This window comes from Vombatus ursinus, unplaced genomic scaffold (assembly GCF_900497805.2).
Source record: "Vombatus ursinus unplaced genomic scaffold, bare-nosed wombat genome assembly UNPS02014798.1, whole genome shotgun sequence".
Classification (NCBI taxonomy): Eukaryota; Metazoa; Chordata; class Mammalia; order Diprotodontia; family Vombatidae; genus Vombatus; species Vombatus ursinus.
Genome location: NW_020954576.1, coordinates 47,934,952 through 47,951,909, shown reverse-complemented (window position 1 = coordinate 47,951,909; position 16,958 = coordinate 47,934,952). Strand labels below are relative to the sequence as shown.

The 16,958-nt window shown below is 42.3% G+C and overlaps 1 protein-coding gene across 2 annotated transcripts in view; it reads right to left on the bottom strand.

Annotated features, from left to right (window-relative positions):
- NUCKS1 (nuclear casein kinase and cyclin dependent kinase substrate 1) overlaps positions 1-8,358 on the bottom strand; it is a 40,223-nt gene extending 31,865 nt beyond the window's left edge. For both annotated transcript variants that reach the window (XM_027870921.1, XM_027870922.1), the window contains exon 1: positions 8,292-8,358. In XM_027870921.1, coding sequence (XP_027726722.1) covers positions 8,292-8,308 — 17 coding nt within the window. In that variant the 5' untranslated portion in view covers positions 8,309-8,358. The remainder of the gene's footprint in view (positions 1-8,291) is intronic.
- Between the last annotated feature and the right edge of the window lie 8,600 nt (positions 8,359-16,958).

Sequence of the window (16,958 nt, the reverse complement as noted above, 5' to 3'; positions counted from 1 at the left end):
ATCTCTTAAGGTCCAACTCTAAATCTTGATTCTGAATACATACAAAAGAAATGTTAATTATGACTGCAGTTTCTTGGATGAACTTCTGAAAGCAAAGAGGTGATCTGAGCACACCCAATTAAAGAAAAAAAAAAAGCATTGACAAGTATCTGCAATCAAAGACAAGACTTTTTGACCTCATGTGGCTCTTTCACACACTACTTCTATATCTCTTCAGGAATTCTAATGTTTATATTAGAATGTTGTTGGGGCCATAGTAGTCAAGTGACTTTTTGGCGATCATAAATGTAATTATGATAGTCACATAACTATGAGGCAGTGAGGATCAAATTCCTAAAGATGTAAGCCATGAGAGAGTGATTATATTCAGAAATGAAAGTGATGCAAAAACAAGCTTATCAATAAAAACGGAACATTTTTCTAAGAGTGAAGCCAGAATTTAAGAAATTCAGAGAAAATGGGAAGACTTGCATGAAATGATGAAAAGAGAAGAAAGCTGCCTCAGAACAGTCTACCCAATGCCTAAATGAAAACATTAAGATACATTAGATATCACATAATGCACGTCTAAACTTTGTTCTAAGAAAAATAATTGAGACTTACACTTTTAGGTAAGTGTTTTTGGCTTAACTTTTTGTTCTTTGCTATAAAGGAGGGTGGGATATTGGCAAATGACAGAGGAATAAAATACCAAAAGCATCAAACATAAAAAGGTGAACCCAAAAGAGTAAAAGAAGCAGCACTATATAGTTCAGATTCTTTTAAACTGTTAGTCTACAGTAGAGAGAATAGACTCTACTGTGATGAAAATGACAGCATCATTTTCCTCCTCAAGAATGCTTCTGTAGCTTGGGATAGCCTCTGCAATAAAATATGCATTTCTTGGCTTGAAACGTATAGTAAACCCTACCTTGGTATGCTTATTCCATATCACTCCTTTTCACATAGCCCGTTACTGGCCAAATGGCTGGCTTACTTGCTATCCCTTCAACTCCCACCCCATGCCTTTGCACTGGCTGTTCTCTTACATGCCTTGAATACATTCCTTTACCTCCACCTCTTGGAATACTTAGGTTCTTTCAAAAGTTAAGCTCAAGTGCCACCCAACATTTTCCTGATACTTATTGTTAATGCCTTCTCCTCAAATTATCTTCTTTTACTTAAATATGTACATGGTGTATGTAGTCACATATAAACACATACCTCAAGAAGAACGGAAGCTCCTTGGGGATAGAGACTATTGCTTACTTTGTTCTTGTATCTCCACTGCCTAGCATAGTATTTTGCTTAATTGATCTCTGTTAAATGTTACTCTACCTAAAGCTACAGCCTCTTGGATATCCTGAACTGGATGTCCAGTAGTCATATTTAAAATTGAATGCATTATCCTCCCCCCTCAACTCCAACCCTTCCCTCTTTGTAATTTCCTATTACAGTCGAGGGTACAACTATGCTCCCAATCATACACTCAGAAACTACACTAGGTGTCAACCTGGCCTTTTCTCTCTCACACACCATATACACCCCTCTTCCCCCCCCCACTCAATCTGTTGCCAAGTCCTGTTGATTCTTTTATTACGTCTTTTCTCTTTCAACACTTCTACAACCTAAGTGCAGGACATGATTTCCTGGCTCTGTGTATTTTCACTGACTTCTCCCCCAAATCTGGAATCCTCTCCCTCTTCACAACCTCCTGGCTTCCCTGAAGTCTTCACTGAAATCACACCTTCTTGAAAGAAGCCTTTTCCAGTAGCCCTTAACTCATGTGTCTTCCCTCAGAGATTTTTTCCAATTTATCCTAAATATCTTGTTTGTACACAGTTGTTCATGTGTTGTCTGCCTTATTGGATTATAAACTCCTTGAAGGAAGAGGATTGTTTTTGCCTTTCCTTGTATAGGCAGGACTCAGAAACAGTGCCTGGCACATAGTAGGAACTTATTGATTTGACTACAGTAATAAAGTTACTTATTTACTTTTTGAAGATAATCCTTTAAACATGTATATGGGCTATTTTATGGTACATAATCAAGTGTTTTATTATGTCAGGTTGTCAAATTTTCTGTTAACAGGACCAGAATTTAAGAACAGTTCAAAGAACCAAGCAGTGTCAACTAACACAGTGAATTTTTTTTATTCATAAGACAAAGAAAATAGAGATAGCAAAGTAAGCAAAATTATAATAAAATATTTGCTTCAACTGACACAGTTGGTCCTTCTAGTGTTAAGGGAAAACATTCCTTCACCTAAAATGTTTCATGTATAAAATACATTTCCTTCTTCTTATGTAGAATCATAAACAAATTCCTCACTTTTCATATTACAAAAATGAGGAAACCTCACTTTACCAGAGAAGTGACTTGCCCAAGGTCACAGCTGCAGACCTGAAATTAGAACTCAGTATGAATTCCCAGTCCGTTGTTCTTTCCTTCCATCATGATGCTTCCTAGATTGGAAAAGTTACTTTCTGGCAAATTAAAGGTTAAATTACAAAAAACTGAGTTATTTTTAAAAAATTAAGAGCAAAAATGTGCAATCATGCTGAGAGAAACAGACTAAAATGCTGACCCCTAGAACCCTTTAAGAACTCTAGAACCCACCGCTAAGTATGTATCTCAAAGAAGTCAGACAGAAAGGTCTCATACAGACCAAGACACTTAAAGCAGTACTTTAGTAGTAGCAAAGAATCAGAAATAAAGCAGATGCCAATTAATTGGGGATTGGCTAAACATAGTAACCAAGCTTACATTTCAGGAAGAGATGAAAAAATGCACCTCTTCCCCCTCTCCTTTTTTGGAGGGAGAGAGAAGAGGAATAAGGGGAAAATATAAGGGAAGGCATATATTTTCTTGGGTGATGTATGTCAGTTTTGCTGCACCACCTTTTTTATTCTTTGTTATTAGAGAAAGGAAGGATACAGTTGGGAATGAAAATGGTATAAGAACAAAAGATAGCAATTTTTAAAAATCAAGAATAATGTCTTTAAATGTTAAGACTGTCATCTACTACAATTGTTCATAAGTACCATCACTGGATTCTGAACTTGGAAGTCAAGAAGATCTGAACTCAAATTCCAACCTACTCACTAGCCGTGGGACCACAGACAAGTCACTTAACCTCTCTCTGACTTCCATTTTTCCATCTGTATAATGGAGATAATGCTACCTATTTGCACCTACCTCACAGAGTTGAGGGACTTAATGAGATAATATATGATCTTTTGCAAACATTAAGAATGCTACATAAATTGCATTTGTTATTTAGATTTTGTAGCCTCAAACATTAAATATAAGCCACTAATTCTAATGTTTCAAAGCCTAACTACTTTCATTCTGGTGAGGCACATTTTCCTCGTGTCTCTTACATTTTCTCTTCCTAATATTTTCCTATGTCTTCTAGGAACCTTTTTGGATCTCTTCCCTCAAAACATAAAAATTCCAAGCCAAACTTTTTAAAAAATAACAACAAGCATGACATAGTAAATAAGAATAAAAATATTAAAGCTGCCCAATACAACCAACTCAAAAAAGGCCATCTACATCAACCTCTTCAATTTATATCTGAAAGAACTGGGGCCCAGAAGGGTATAAGACAGTAAGTAGAAGAGCTAGGACTAGAACCTGGGTCACAGTGCTTAAATACCTCCTGAAAATATAATTTTTCAAACTAAGTTGAATGAATAAGGCATTTATATATAAAATGGGCCAGGTTTTCCTAAAATATTTTGTTAGAGCCAGTACCTATGCATAAAGAATGTACTCAATATTGATAATGGCTCATCAAAATACAGTTTAAGTAATATCAATTGGCCTCTGTTTATTCCTCAAGATACCCATTAACCAGCACTTGACATCTGTGTAAATTGCAAATACTATCTTCAAAATGGCCTTGTCACAGCAAAAAAAACAAGGAAATTAAAAATTAAGATTGGACATGCCATATTTGCACTGCATTTCAATACACAGAAATTACAAAATGTTCTAACATTAACTTGCCCTATGGCTCATTTAAAATTTTTAAAATTATTATTTTGGGGTAAGTGGTACAAGAGAGAAAATGCCTGTTTCTTAAACATCAGACAATGACTAGAATTTTTTTTCACTTAAATGATAATAGGGTTCGAGACATTTCTCTTTTTGTATGTATGTTGTTTTTAAGGAAAAGAATGATGATAGGAGGCAATCAACTGTCCATTTATGAAATAACCTTGGTATGAATCTTTCAAATGACATCTAAGATTTAAAACCATACTGGAGTATTAGAGTATCACTCATATCTGGAGATAAATACCCATAGAACACCTTATTGTGAATGTTCAACATAATAAATTCCATTACAGTACCTTAAATTTGCAAGCTTCAGCAAACTTCCCTCTTTCCTTCAGCTTTCACTCAGAGATGGTTTCAAAAGCTAGTTTCTTGATTAGGAAGAATATGTTGGATTTTTATTTTAGATATGTCCTAACCAAAATTCTTGCTTTTGAAGAGAGCAATTAAGAATCAGAAGAAAATTCTGAATTATTTTCCTAAAAATCATATGCAAAACAAGGGTAAAATATGGTAAAGTCAGTAATTTCTAAATTGTTTCACAAAACTGAATTTCAAAGTTTTAAATTTAAGCCAGAGCACAACAAAAGCTCCCTTATAATCTTAAGCTCTCAGGTCCAAGGGGTACATACAGTTGAAACTACCAAGTCTGGCAGACCTGTGATGTCTGTGATAATGTGCTACAAAGAAAAGGACAAATAGATTGGCTGGTGTTCCTTTAACAAGGAGCTCCATCATTAAACAAAGAGCACCACTGAGAGTCCTAAGACCAAAATTCTTCTAGTCCAAAGCAAATCATGGAACTTCTCTACCTCAGCTTCCTTATTTGTTAAAAAGAGATTAATACCACTTCTATCTCACAGGGTTTTTGTGAGAGTGAAATCAGATAATGAATTTAAAATAGAATTTTTTTAAAATGTTGAAACAAATATCTATTACCACCAATTCTTTGATAATTAGGAAGCAGAATGGGAAAAGGATAGGACTGAAAAACCTGGATTCTGTTCCAAATTCTACTACCAACCAGCTCTGTGACCATAGGAAACTCCATAGCTTCTCTGGGCTTCAGTCTCCTCTTATGTAAGATAAAAGGGTTAGTCTAGATGAGCCTGAAGATTGTACAACTTGCAACTGAATGCAAGAAAAAGGCACTTAAAAATGTTCATGGGGTGCAGTGTATGCTAGGAGCTATAAAAGGACGGGCCCTAAAATACTAGTTTTTGTGAGGTACTCAGACTTCTTAAAAATGTACGATATATAGAAGCATCAAAGAACATATGGGTTAATAGCATTAACAAGCTATAATAACATTCTCTCCTTTTCAAAACTCCCAAGCATCCAGGAGTTAACTGCAACAAAGTACTTTCTACCAAAGTACTTTGAGGCGGCTAGAGGGCTCTATGGATAGAAGGCTGGGCCTGGAGTCATGAAGACGTGAGTTCAAATGTGGCCTTAGATACATACCAGCTATATGATCCTGGGCAAGTCACTTAACCTCTGCTTGCTTTCCACTGGAGAAGAAAATGGCAAACCACTCTAGTATCCTTGCCAAGAAAAACATGGACACCACGGTCCATGGGGACACAAAGAGTCAAACATGACGACAACAACTTTCTACCAACAATCACTGAATTCAATGGAAGCCAGAGTAAACACTTCTTTATTACATTTCTGATTTTCTAACTACTTTATTTAACATTAATAGAGAAGCAAAGGAAATAGTAAGACTTAAGATCTAAATGAAAGACACAAAAACCACAGAATTTATTAGAGCATACCATAGTGACAACACTATTAAAATTTCAATGAAGGGGAGAAAACCACTAATTCCATCATTATATGATTTTGTTGCACAGGGTTTGGCCATAATAAAAGATTGATTTTTACCTAATGAGAACAAAGTTGCCAATGCTGTTCATTGCTGAACAAAACTAAACTTACTTATCTGCACTCTGCTAATTATACCTTGAAAGGAAAAGACTCCTTTGTGAGGGCAAGACTCTTAAGGGAAAGAAAAATCAAGGCACATTCTAGCTCTCAGTTCATTATTGGTCATAACTTCTAGACATTTATTGGGGAAAAACAACAACACCCCCCCCAAAGTATTGAGTCCTTAGCCTCTAAAATTCTTCTTTTATTGATTTCTGAATTTGTAAATTTGCAGGTGACACGCTAAAAAAAAATCCAACTGACAATATAAACAAGCCTGTTAAAAGTTCAGCCAAGGTCAAATAAAAAAGGCAAAAATTAGTCACATCTCTATAATGCACAATGAGAAACTGATGCAGGTATCACCTATACCTAGTGAAATTTGATGTTTAAGCTGGGCTCTGTATATTTACCCTCATGTGATGGAAGCAAAATCCAACTTCTCGAGCAATAAAGTTCTGCTCTGGCTCCAATATCGAAATTTGGGAGAACAAATCCAGGCAGGTAAGAATATGAAATGGTCACTAAAAACATAATTAAGTTACTTAGGAATACAAAATTTAAAATTCATAAGCAAATAGTGATCATTTGAAGCTACAGCAAGTGCTTCCAGGACATAATAAAATATATAACCCAGCTAAAACAAACATTAGTTGTCCTATCAAAGAAACTCTTTGATTTAGATTATCAAAAATATCTTGCATTTGATAGTAGGCAGGAGAGCCTATTTGGTAGGAACTGCATTTCAGTTTTCTTCATCAGGAATCTGTTACAGCTCATTAGCATCAAGGAAGAGGGAAAGAGAGGAGGGTCTAGGAAGTAAAGAGAAGAGCACTGATAAATTTATATAATTAATTTCCTCTCCCACCCTCCAATGTCATTCAATAGTAAAGTCTAAAAATACACATTACCACTTTTTGGAAACTGCTGTTTGGCTATTGGGGAGTAGGGAGGCCAGCAAAGACTTGGATGGAACATTAGAGCGGTAGTGTCTAAAGAAAACCGATTCCTGTTGCCACCAGGGTGGCAAAACGCCTCTCTCCATAAAATTTAGAATAAAAAATGGTAGGCAGCAGGGAGAGACACGGTCCCCTCCCACCACACGAAGAATATTGCTCGAAACACCAGTTCCTCACAGTCAGCAGCAGAGTTAAAGACCAAGCTTTCATTTCCAATCTCTATTCAGGCTCCCATTAGTTTTGACAAAGCCACTCCCCCTCCAAAAGTGGCACACGCCCCACAAAGTGACAAGGGTCGAAAAGGGCGATTCTACCATCTACTGGAGAACAGTAAACTTGCTGAAATTCTGGGAACGCGTGGGGCCTGATGGGTTACTGAGTTTACCAGCTCCCAAGCTATTCGGGGAAAGGGGGCGGGACCGATTCCGACACATGCTCACCCCTGGGGAGGGGGAGGGGAGGAGCAGAGGGAGGGGAGACTGGGCGAAGCTCGGCCTACGCCTCTCTCCGCCAACAAGCAGGAGTCAAAGACTAAGGGGACGGCCCAGGGCCGGGGAAGTGACCATTCCTGGCCGCGCCTCCCGCCCAGGACTGTCATTTGGGGGCCTACAAGAAAAACGCAGATTGGGTCCCTCCCGCCCCCGCCCCCGCGCGGTAGGCGCGGCCTTCGAGCAAGCTCGGAGGTGGGACCCGGGGACAAGCCAAGGCGACGCCCCCACGGCGAGGACATAGCCTAAGACGACGAAGCTCCCCACGCCTGGCGTGGGACGACGGGGGCTGAAAGCCTGTGTGGGGCGGGGGCGAGAAGGGACTCCACCAGTCACACTCCCGCCCTCTCCTTCCACCCAGGCTCCGGGGCACCGACCCAAAGGGGTGGGGCCTGGTGGGGGAGCGAGCTTCCTACTCCCGCCCCCCACCCTACCCCCACTTCCCCCAGGGCTCCGCACTCAGAGCAATTCGTCCCACACGGCAGCAGCGGCGACGCTCGCTCGCGCAAGGGAGCCCCCGCCCCTGCAAGCCGCAGAAGAGAGGACCCGTGCCGCGCGAGACTGGGGCGGGAGGGGTAGGCACGGGGGCACGCGCGTGCGCGCCGCCGCCGCCTCCCCCCCCCCCCCCCGCAGGCATCGCCGCGCTCCAGCCAGCCAGCCCCCGCCCCCTCCCCCACGCAGAGGCGCGCGCCAGCCCCCGGAGGGAAGCGGCGGCGCGCAGCAAAAAAGCGGCCCAGCTCTAACCCGCAAGATTACCCCCCCCATATATACACGCCCCCGCCAAGTCCACCTCTTCCTCCTCCTATTCTTCCCCAGCCCACCACCACCGCCGCACCCTGGCTTCCACAACGGCTTCTCCCTTCGCACTGACCTGACGGGCCGGGACATGTTCGCAGCCGAAACCGGACCTCCAGTGAAGCCGAGACCAGGCCCCCCCCCCCGCCCCCCGGGCCCCCCCCCCCCCCCGGAGCTGCTTTGGCCGCCGAGGCCCGGGCCGGTAGCTTCTCAGGCTCCGCTGCTACTGGATCCAGGCCCCCGGGATCTGCCGAGCCCCCCGCTCCCCCGTCTCTCCAAAATGGATGAATCAAACCAGCCGAAAATGCGCCAAAGCCGCCGTGCAACCTACCCCGCTAGGTTTCCCGCGCCCCTCCCCCTGCCCTCCCACCCATTGGCGGCACCCGCCCGAGGCGTCTCGCCTGTTGGACTGTTTGAATCATCACGGTGCCTTGGCCCCACCCATCCTCCCCTATAGGCTCCGCCCCTTCCTGGGGAGGGGGGGACTCCTGTTTCCCGAAGTTACTGTGAGAGCGCACGGCCGCAAAACAAAAATGGACGCCGTCTGGCCCTGGGCCCCACTCGCGAGCGGCAGATTCGCCCTAAACCGTGCCCTGGAATGACTGATGAAGGGAATTTACGTGGCATTTACGGTTATCTAATGTCAGATAAATTAGGGCTCATTTCTTCTTTCCTTCAGTGCTCTCGATGCTTTACAAGGCCCAAGTCCTATGAGAAGGGCAGCAGATTCGTCAACTAGGGACTGGTTCGGAATTGGAGGGAAATTTCTATAGGTTCAAAAAAATTGACCTTAAATACACAAGCCCCTCCCCTGACTTCAGCCCCACCCCCCCGGAGACCCATAACTCTCCTGGAACTGGAGGGACCGCATCACTATCAGAACTCGCAACGTTTTAGGGCCTTTAAAGAAAATCTACTCATCAGGCTCATGACATTGGCTCCATCCTGGCCTCGGAGAACCCCCGGGCCCAGGGTCCCTCAGGACTCTCCGAGCAGTCGTCAAGGGGTAGAAGCAGCCAGATGTGGGCATCTCTAGCTCAGGCCTCCAAAGCCAAATTCAAGGCTACAGTTGTGGGTTTCTTCATCACTTAAGCAACCATCATTTATTAAGTGCCTGTTATAAGTCGAGCACTGTACCAGGTTCTAGGAATATGTTTTTTGTTTTTTGGACCAGATCTATGATTGCATTGATTCATGGTCTCAGAGAGTGGGGGCTTGGACTGGTTTAAGTGACTTATCCAGGGTCACACATTCAATACATGTCAATCGGAGAGACTGCAACCCAGGTCTTCTTGACTCCAAAAGATAAAGACCAAAATGAAACAGTTTCTGCCTTCAAGAATTTTACATTAGATTTTTTTTTTAGTTATTCATTGTTCAGATTCATTCAAAGTTATTCATGTAAAAGAGTGAGTTTAAATAAGTCCCTTAAAGGGTATTGTACCCTCTCTGGGGCTATTTCCCAATTTTCCTAATCTCATTTCCCTACCTGCCCCAACCTCTCTGCTGACTTCCAGTCTCACATTTCCTACTGTCTTTCTTACATCTCTAACCAGATTTCCAGTAGACGTCTTAAACTCAACATGTCCAAAACTGAACAAATTATCTTTCCCCCCAAACCATCCTAACAGAGAATCAGGTTGAGAAGAACTGCTCATGCTATTATTAATAGGCTACATCCCCATCACAAGCAAGCTTCTAAGTAACCATACAGGGAAATACTTCCTAGAAACATTAATGCTCCTCTCCCTTAAGAGCCCTAATTAATTTATATATAGATAATCCAGGGAGAAACGAAAAGCAAATCAAGGGTAGAACCCTGACCAGCTGTCTTTTACCTCTTATGTCATGTTCCTTTACCTCCAAGCTGGCTGGCAGGCTGTATTATGGTCCATGCTACTGGCAGAGAGCCAATGCAGAGGAAGAAACAGTATAGTGATTAGTGAGTAGCACTGTCTGAGGTTGTTTTATTGGGACAATTAGCAATTATTTGAGAGAGTACTGTTATTTAGGACTACTATAATGAGGCAGAAGAATAACTTTGCTCAGTTATGAGATGATGAGTGGGTACCTGGTATAGTATAACCAGGGCAGATAAAAACATCAGCATAGGTATTCATACCCTCCCTAGTGCCCAGGTGTTCAGGGCAAGCAGAAAAAAATTGTGAGAATAATAAAATGGAAAGAATGTGAAAAGAAGAGAACTAGAATAAAGAATATGTTAGTGATAGAAGGTTCCATAGGGTAAAGTGGAAAGATAAGCAAAAGTTTGGGGAGGAATAGAGGTAAGTTGAATGAGGTGAGAATGTGAGGAGTGATAACAGGAGAAAGGCTATACTTGCTAGACAGATCCTGAACCACAAGGATTAGGGGAGCAAGAAGTAGGAGTTTGCTCTACATAGGACTAGCAGTTCATCAGTGTCTTCCTATTGGGGATTATAGAGGGTAAAAGTCAGTTTGGGCATTCCTTTTCCATATATAAGTGGCCTAGAGATAGTGACAACAGAGTCAGTATCTGGGTTAGTAATTATCTGGTTATTGGGTCCCAAATGCTTGGACTGAACCTATATGTGACTCCAGTTCCGTGGCCTTCTTAAATCATGGAGAGGGAAGCAGGAACAACAGCAGAATTTTTGAAGATGATAGTTCATAGGGTTGTGTGATCAAATGGTTCAAGGTGAACACTCAAAGGTCAGAGGTTCATAGACCCAGACCCTGTAGGGATCTCGGGCTATCAAGGATAACCACCTTTATTTTACAGGTGAAGAATCCAAGGCTCAGAGTTGCGTGGCTTGCCCAAGGTCACAGAGGCGGTAAGCAGCAGAAAAGGGATTTGATCATAGGTACTCTGACCTCAGAGCCAGTACCTATACTATACATGGAGAAGGCCTTTTGTTCAGGGTAAATGCTCTTGCTTTCATCTTAATGATGCTGGAGGAAGCGGGGAGGTAAGGGGAATAGAGTTAGATCAGTCAATAGTTGTTCAATAAACAAAGTATTAAGTGCTTATTATGTGCCAGGCATTGTGCCAAATTTTGGGGAAAGGCCCCCCAAAAAAACCACTGATACCCCTAAAGAACAGCATGTAAATAACTAGGTATATACAGGATAAATAAAGACTAAGCGGAAGGTATTCTGAAATAATAATCAATAGGAATTGGTTAAATGCCCTTTATATGCCAGTTATTGTGCAGAGCTCTGACGATAGGAAAAGAGCCAAAAGACTGTCCCTGCCCTCAAGGAGTTCACACTCTAATGGGGGAAACAACAGGCAAATATGTACAAACAAGCTATATACAGGAAAAATAGGAAATAATTAGCAGAGGGAAAGCACTACAATTAGAGGGATTGGGAAAGACTGCCTGTAGAAGGTGGGATTTTAGAGGGGACTGGAAGGAAACCAGAGAAGCCAATGGAAAGAATTGAGAAGGGAGAGCATTCCGAGGCATGGAGGACAGTCAGAGAAAATGTCCAGAGTGAGGGATGGAATGTCTTATTTGAGAAATAGCAAGGAGGCCAGTGTCACTGGAATGAAGAATACATGTTGTGAAGTAAGGTATAAGAAAGGTAGGGGGAGGAGGGGAGGAGGAGTAGGTTATGAAGGGCTTTGAACACCAAACAGAAGATTTTGCATTTAATCCTGGAGGTGATAGAGAAACTACTGGAGTGTACTGAGTAGGGGATGACATGGTCTGACCTGTGCTTTAGGAAAATCACTTTTGTGGCTGAATGGAGGATGAATTAACTGGGAAGAGGCTTGAGGCAGGCAGACCCTGTAGCAGTGGAGTGGTGTTAGTATCAGAGGAGAGAAGGGGGTATATTTGACAAATATTGCAAAGGTGAAATTGATAGGTCTTGTCAATAGATTAGATATGGAGGTTGAGAGAGAATGAGGAATTGAAAATGACACCTGGGTTGTGAGTATGGTGGACCAGGAGGATTGTATTGACCTCTATTGGAAGGGGGTAGTATTTCGGGGGAAAGATAATGAGTTTAGTTTTGGACATGTTGAGTTTAAGATGTCTGCTGGACATCCATTTCAAAATACCTGAAAGGCAGTTGGAAATGGGAGATTGGAGGTCAGCAGAGAGGTTAGGGCAGAATAGGTAGATTTCAGAATCCTTAGCATGGAGATGGTAATTAAATCCATGGGAGCTGATGAGATCACCAAGTGAAGTAGTATAGAGAGAGGAGAAGATAACCCAAGACACTGGGGAGGGACACCGGTGGTTAGACAGCATGGCCCAGAGGGGATCCAGCAAAGAAGACTAAGAACAAGTGGTTTGATAGGGAGGAAGACAACTAGGAGATAATAGAGGAAAGAGAGTATGAAAGACAAGAAAGTGGTCTGAAATATCAAAGGCCACAGAAAAGTCAAGAATAATAAGAATTGAGAAAAGGCCATAGGATTTAATAGTTACAGACATCACTGGTAACTTTGAAGGAGCAGTTTTAGTGAAATGGTGAGGTTGGAAGCCAGATTGTAGGGGGCAAAGAAAAAAATGAGAAGAAAGTGGAGGCACCTATTGAAATGTGCCTTCTCCAGGAGTTTAGCCACAAAGGGCAGAAGAGATATAGGATATTGGTTACTGGGGATGGAAGGATCAAGTGAGGGTTCTTTGAGAATGAGAGAGACATGGGCATGTTTGTAGGCAGGAGGGAAGGAGCCAATAGACGGGGAGAGGTAGAAGATAAGGAAGAGTGGAGATGACAGAAGAGGTGGGATTGCTTTGCAGGTAGAGGGGTTTGCCTTAGAAAGGAGTAAGGCCACTTCTTCATATAAAATGGGGGTGAAGCAGGAGATAGTGGTAGAAGGCATCTGGGTGATATGAGATGAGGAAGAGGGGAGAAGAGGGAGCTCAGGGTGAATGGCCTCAATTTTTTTCTGTAAAGTATCTCAACCGAGGGGAGGGGAGGGGAAGCCATGAAAGGGGAGGAGGTAACATGGTCAGACTTATGTTTCGAAAAATTATTTTGGCAGTTGAGTGAGGGATAGATTGGATCTGGGAGAGACAAGGCAGGGACACCAGTTACAAATTATTGAAATGGCTCAGGTGGGAGCTGATAAGGGCCTGAATTAGGGTAGTGGCTATGTGAGGGGAGAGAGAGGGACATATGGGAGTGAGGAGTGGAAGATCACACTAAGGAGTAAAAGCAGGTTCTGAATGTTAACCATGTTACTCAGTGCTGAAGGCTTCCTTAGCTCTGACATGTACTGCCCCAGTTAATTTCTTTCCTCCAGTGCAGTTGACACTTACCTTTCTTATCCTGTGGAAGGGAAGGCTAAAGGGCAGCATTGGAATTTCCAGAAATATTAATCATAGCCTACAGGTTAGTGTGGTGAAGTTCATAGCCTTTAAACCCTGCCTTAGAATTGAACACCATGCCAAGGGGTCACATTAATTCTATTCTTGAAGATCCTATTTTATCACATAATTAAAGAGCACTGACTTAGGGATCAGGAGACCTAGGTTTCAGTCCTGATGGTGATATATGACCTGAGACAAGTCACTTCACTCTGGGCTTTAGCTGCCTTCTCTGCAAAAAGGAAGGGGTTATACTGATCTTACCCAATTCTCTCCTTGTTCAGAAATTTTATGATCTATGACCCAGCCTTGTCAACCAGAAAGAACAGGGGTAGATCTTCCCTAACTACCTACTTCCAATCACAGCCAAATTGGTAGAAGTTGATTACCACCCGATAACTGAGAGACAGGTTGGAAACCTTTGTTGATTGCTCTTATGGAACATACTGAATGGAACTAAAGAGAACCAAAATAGTAGAGAATTCTGGATTATGGAAGGTAGAAGAGTGAGTGACTCCTTTCCATTTGCAAATAAAACCTCAGGACCTTGCCTTTCCTTGTTTACTTTGACTACAATGTTAACAATACTTTCACATGTGCCTTCTTCCTAATCTTCCTCTGCTTTAAAAAAAAAAAAGGTTTTTTTTAATGCTTTTTGTTTTTCTATCTCAGTTATTTCCAGATAATCTCCACTATCATCTCTCCTCATCCAGCATTTCTCCCTCTACTTTAGAACACCATAGAATTACAGAATGCCAGAGCTGGAAGATGATTTTAGAGATTACCCAGTCCAACCCATTTGTTTTATAGATGAATGTCATGAGCCAAGGTAAAGGTACTAGGACTGAACCTGGCATTTCATTGGCACAGGAAACTCTTAATGAGGAAAGTCTCTCTCCCAATACAGATTGGAACCTTCTCTGCAACTTAAAGCCTTTGGGAATAGCCTGTGGCACTAAGAAGTTGTGACTTGCCTGGAGTCACACAGTCAGTTAAAAAAAAATGACAAGCAGGACTTGAATCCAGATCTTCTTCTCTCATTTTTTGGGGGGGGGGGCGAAACAATCAGGGTGATTGCCCTGATCAGTGGCCTGCCCAGGGTCACACAGCTAGTAACTGTCTGAGGTGATTTGAACTAAGGTCCTCCTGACTCTAGGGCTGGTGTTCTATCCACTGCTCTCCCTAGCTGCCCAAATCCAGGTCTTCTTGATGCCAGTCTACTCTCTATCCACCATATCACCCTACTTCTCTTTCCAAGATCATAAAGGTAGTAAGTGGCAAAGGTGGAATACAAAACCAGGCCCTTTGACTCAAATCTGAGTGTCACTAATGAAAAATAATGACAACATGGAAGTTCTGGTGGCTCTCCCAACAATCCCTTCATTCTAGTTGTCACTAAAAGAGGTTCATTCTCTTTCTTTAGGGAATGTACCATAGGAGTAAAGGGTCAGGGAATACAAAAAGCACAAGTAGCTTGGGTTTGCATAAACACATTGTTTATTCTGCTTGGGTTGGAAAGATAACCTTTTGAAGACCATGCCAAGAGCATAAGAAAATCTTGATAGAATGCCTGCTACTTCACACCACCTCCAACTCATAGACACTCCATACCAGCTCACAGACTTGACTTGATTGTGATCATTTTTCTTAGGTCATTATAAACTGGGTGAAAAAACTATACCTTTTTGATCCTTTTGCACCAGATTTTCTTCCAATATCAGTTCCAAGAACATGGAATAGAAAAATTCATAAACTTTTATATAAAAGTAGATGATTTAAAATACATGTGTATTTATTTCTGCATGTAATTTGCATATGCAAGGTAGAAGAGTCACAAGAACTTTTTTTCCCAGGAATCTTAGGGCCCAAAGTATAATATTCATTGGGAGAAATTCCTAGATGGCTGTGTATTTGAGCACAGAACAGATATTACACAAGATATGTTCTCTGATTGATGGGGAGTCTTCTGAGAAGCCACCAGTTTAGAAAAATGGCCAACGTGGGGATATTGTGGGAGAAGTGGAGAAAGAGAAGGCAATCTGTGTTGCAGTCAATGAGGAGAGATAAGCAGAGCCACATGAAGTGAGACTGTCATGGTGCCCAGAACCCAGGAGTCCTGGCAGAACCCTAATGACTTGGGAGCCAGCATAGAGCAGTTATCTATCCTGAAGAGTTTTGACAAATTATCAAAGACTGGGGGGGGGGCAAAGAAAATGTGAGGGAGAAGACACTGAAACCTGAAGTTTGTTTTTCTTTTCTCCCTAGGTACATGAGTCTCTGAAGGAATTGTTTACCTCCTCTGATACCCTAGGGAACTAGGGAGATAAATTTATAATCCCTCAGGAGCCTGTGAATTATCACCCATTTGTATACAGAAAGCTAAGAATGATTCAGTTGTGTAATTTACCTTGTTACTTTGCTATTCTGTCTGAGTTAAATACTTTAATATTTCTGCCTTGTACATAGTGCACTAGAATGGAAGCTCAAGTCATATTTGCATAAATTATGATAACCCAAAACAATTCACACAGGACCCAGGTAAGAAAGAGTTCCAGAGCTGAATTTAGTTGCTAAGCTGAGCTTAGTTACAAACTAAATGAACTGGAAGTGAAAGAGTAATGGATGTAGATTGAATGGACCTGGGTTTAAAACATGGCACTTCTGTTTTCTACTGGTATAACCTTGGACAGCCCACTCTACCACTTTGAGTTTCAGTTTTCTCATCCTTAAAATAAGGAGGTTGAATTAGATGATCTCAAAGCACTTATTATCCAGGGGACAGAGCCAAGATGGTGGAGTAAAGGCAGGGACCTGCTTGAGCTCTCACCCCAACCCCTCCAAATACCTGTAAAAAATGACTCTCAAATTCTAGAGCAGTAGAACCCACAAAAAGACAGAGTGAAGCAAATTTCCAGCCCAAGATAAACTGGAAGGTCATCAGGAAAGATCTGTTGCACCAGGCTGAGAGAGGAGCACAGTTTAGCACAAGCTATGCCAGCATAGAATGGACCCCAACAAATCTGGAGCAGGCCTCAGGGGACTGAATCACTGCCAGCTATGGCGGTTTCCAGACTTCTCAACCCACAAATGCCAAAGACAACTTAGAAGGTCAGTAGGAAAGGTCTGTTGGACCTGGATGAGAGAGGAGCATAGTCCAGCTCTGGCCCCAGCATAGCCCTGGGGCAGCAGTAGGAGTGGCAATGGCAGCAGCAGTGGCGCTTCTGGAGCTCTCAGCCCACAGACAGTAAGGGGATCAAACAACTGATCAGGAGATTACAGAGGTCTCTTTGCTGGCACTGAAACTTTGCCCATACTTCTCCTGGGTGGCAGTCCTGGGGCAAGAAGGAGCACTGGCATAGCAGGGCTTGTGGCAGCAGTAGAAAGGGAACCCTCCTCACAGTTCTAGGGCAGACAAGAGTGCTTGTGCTCACAGACCA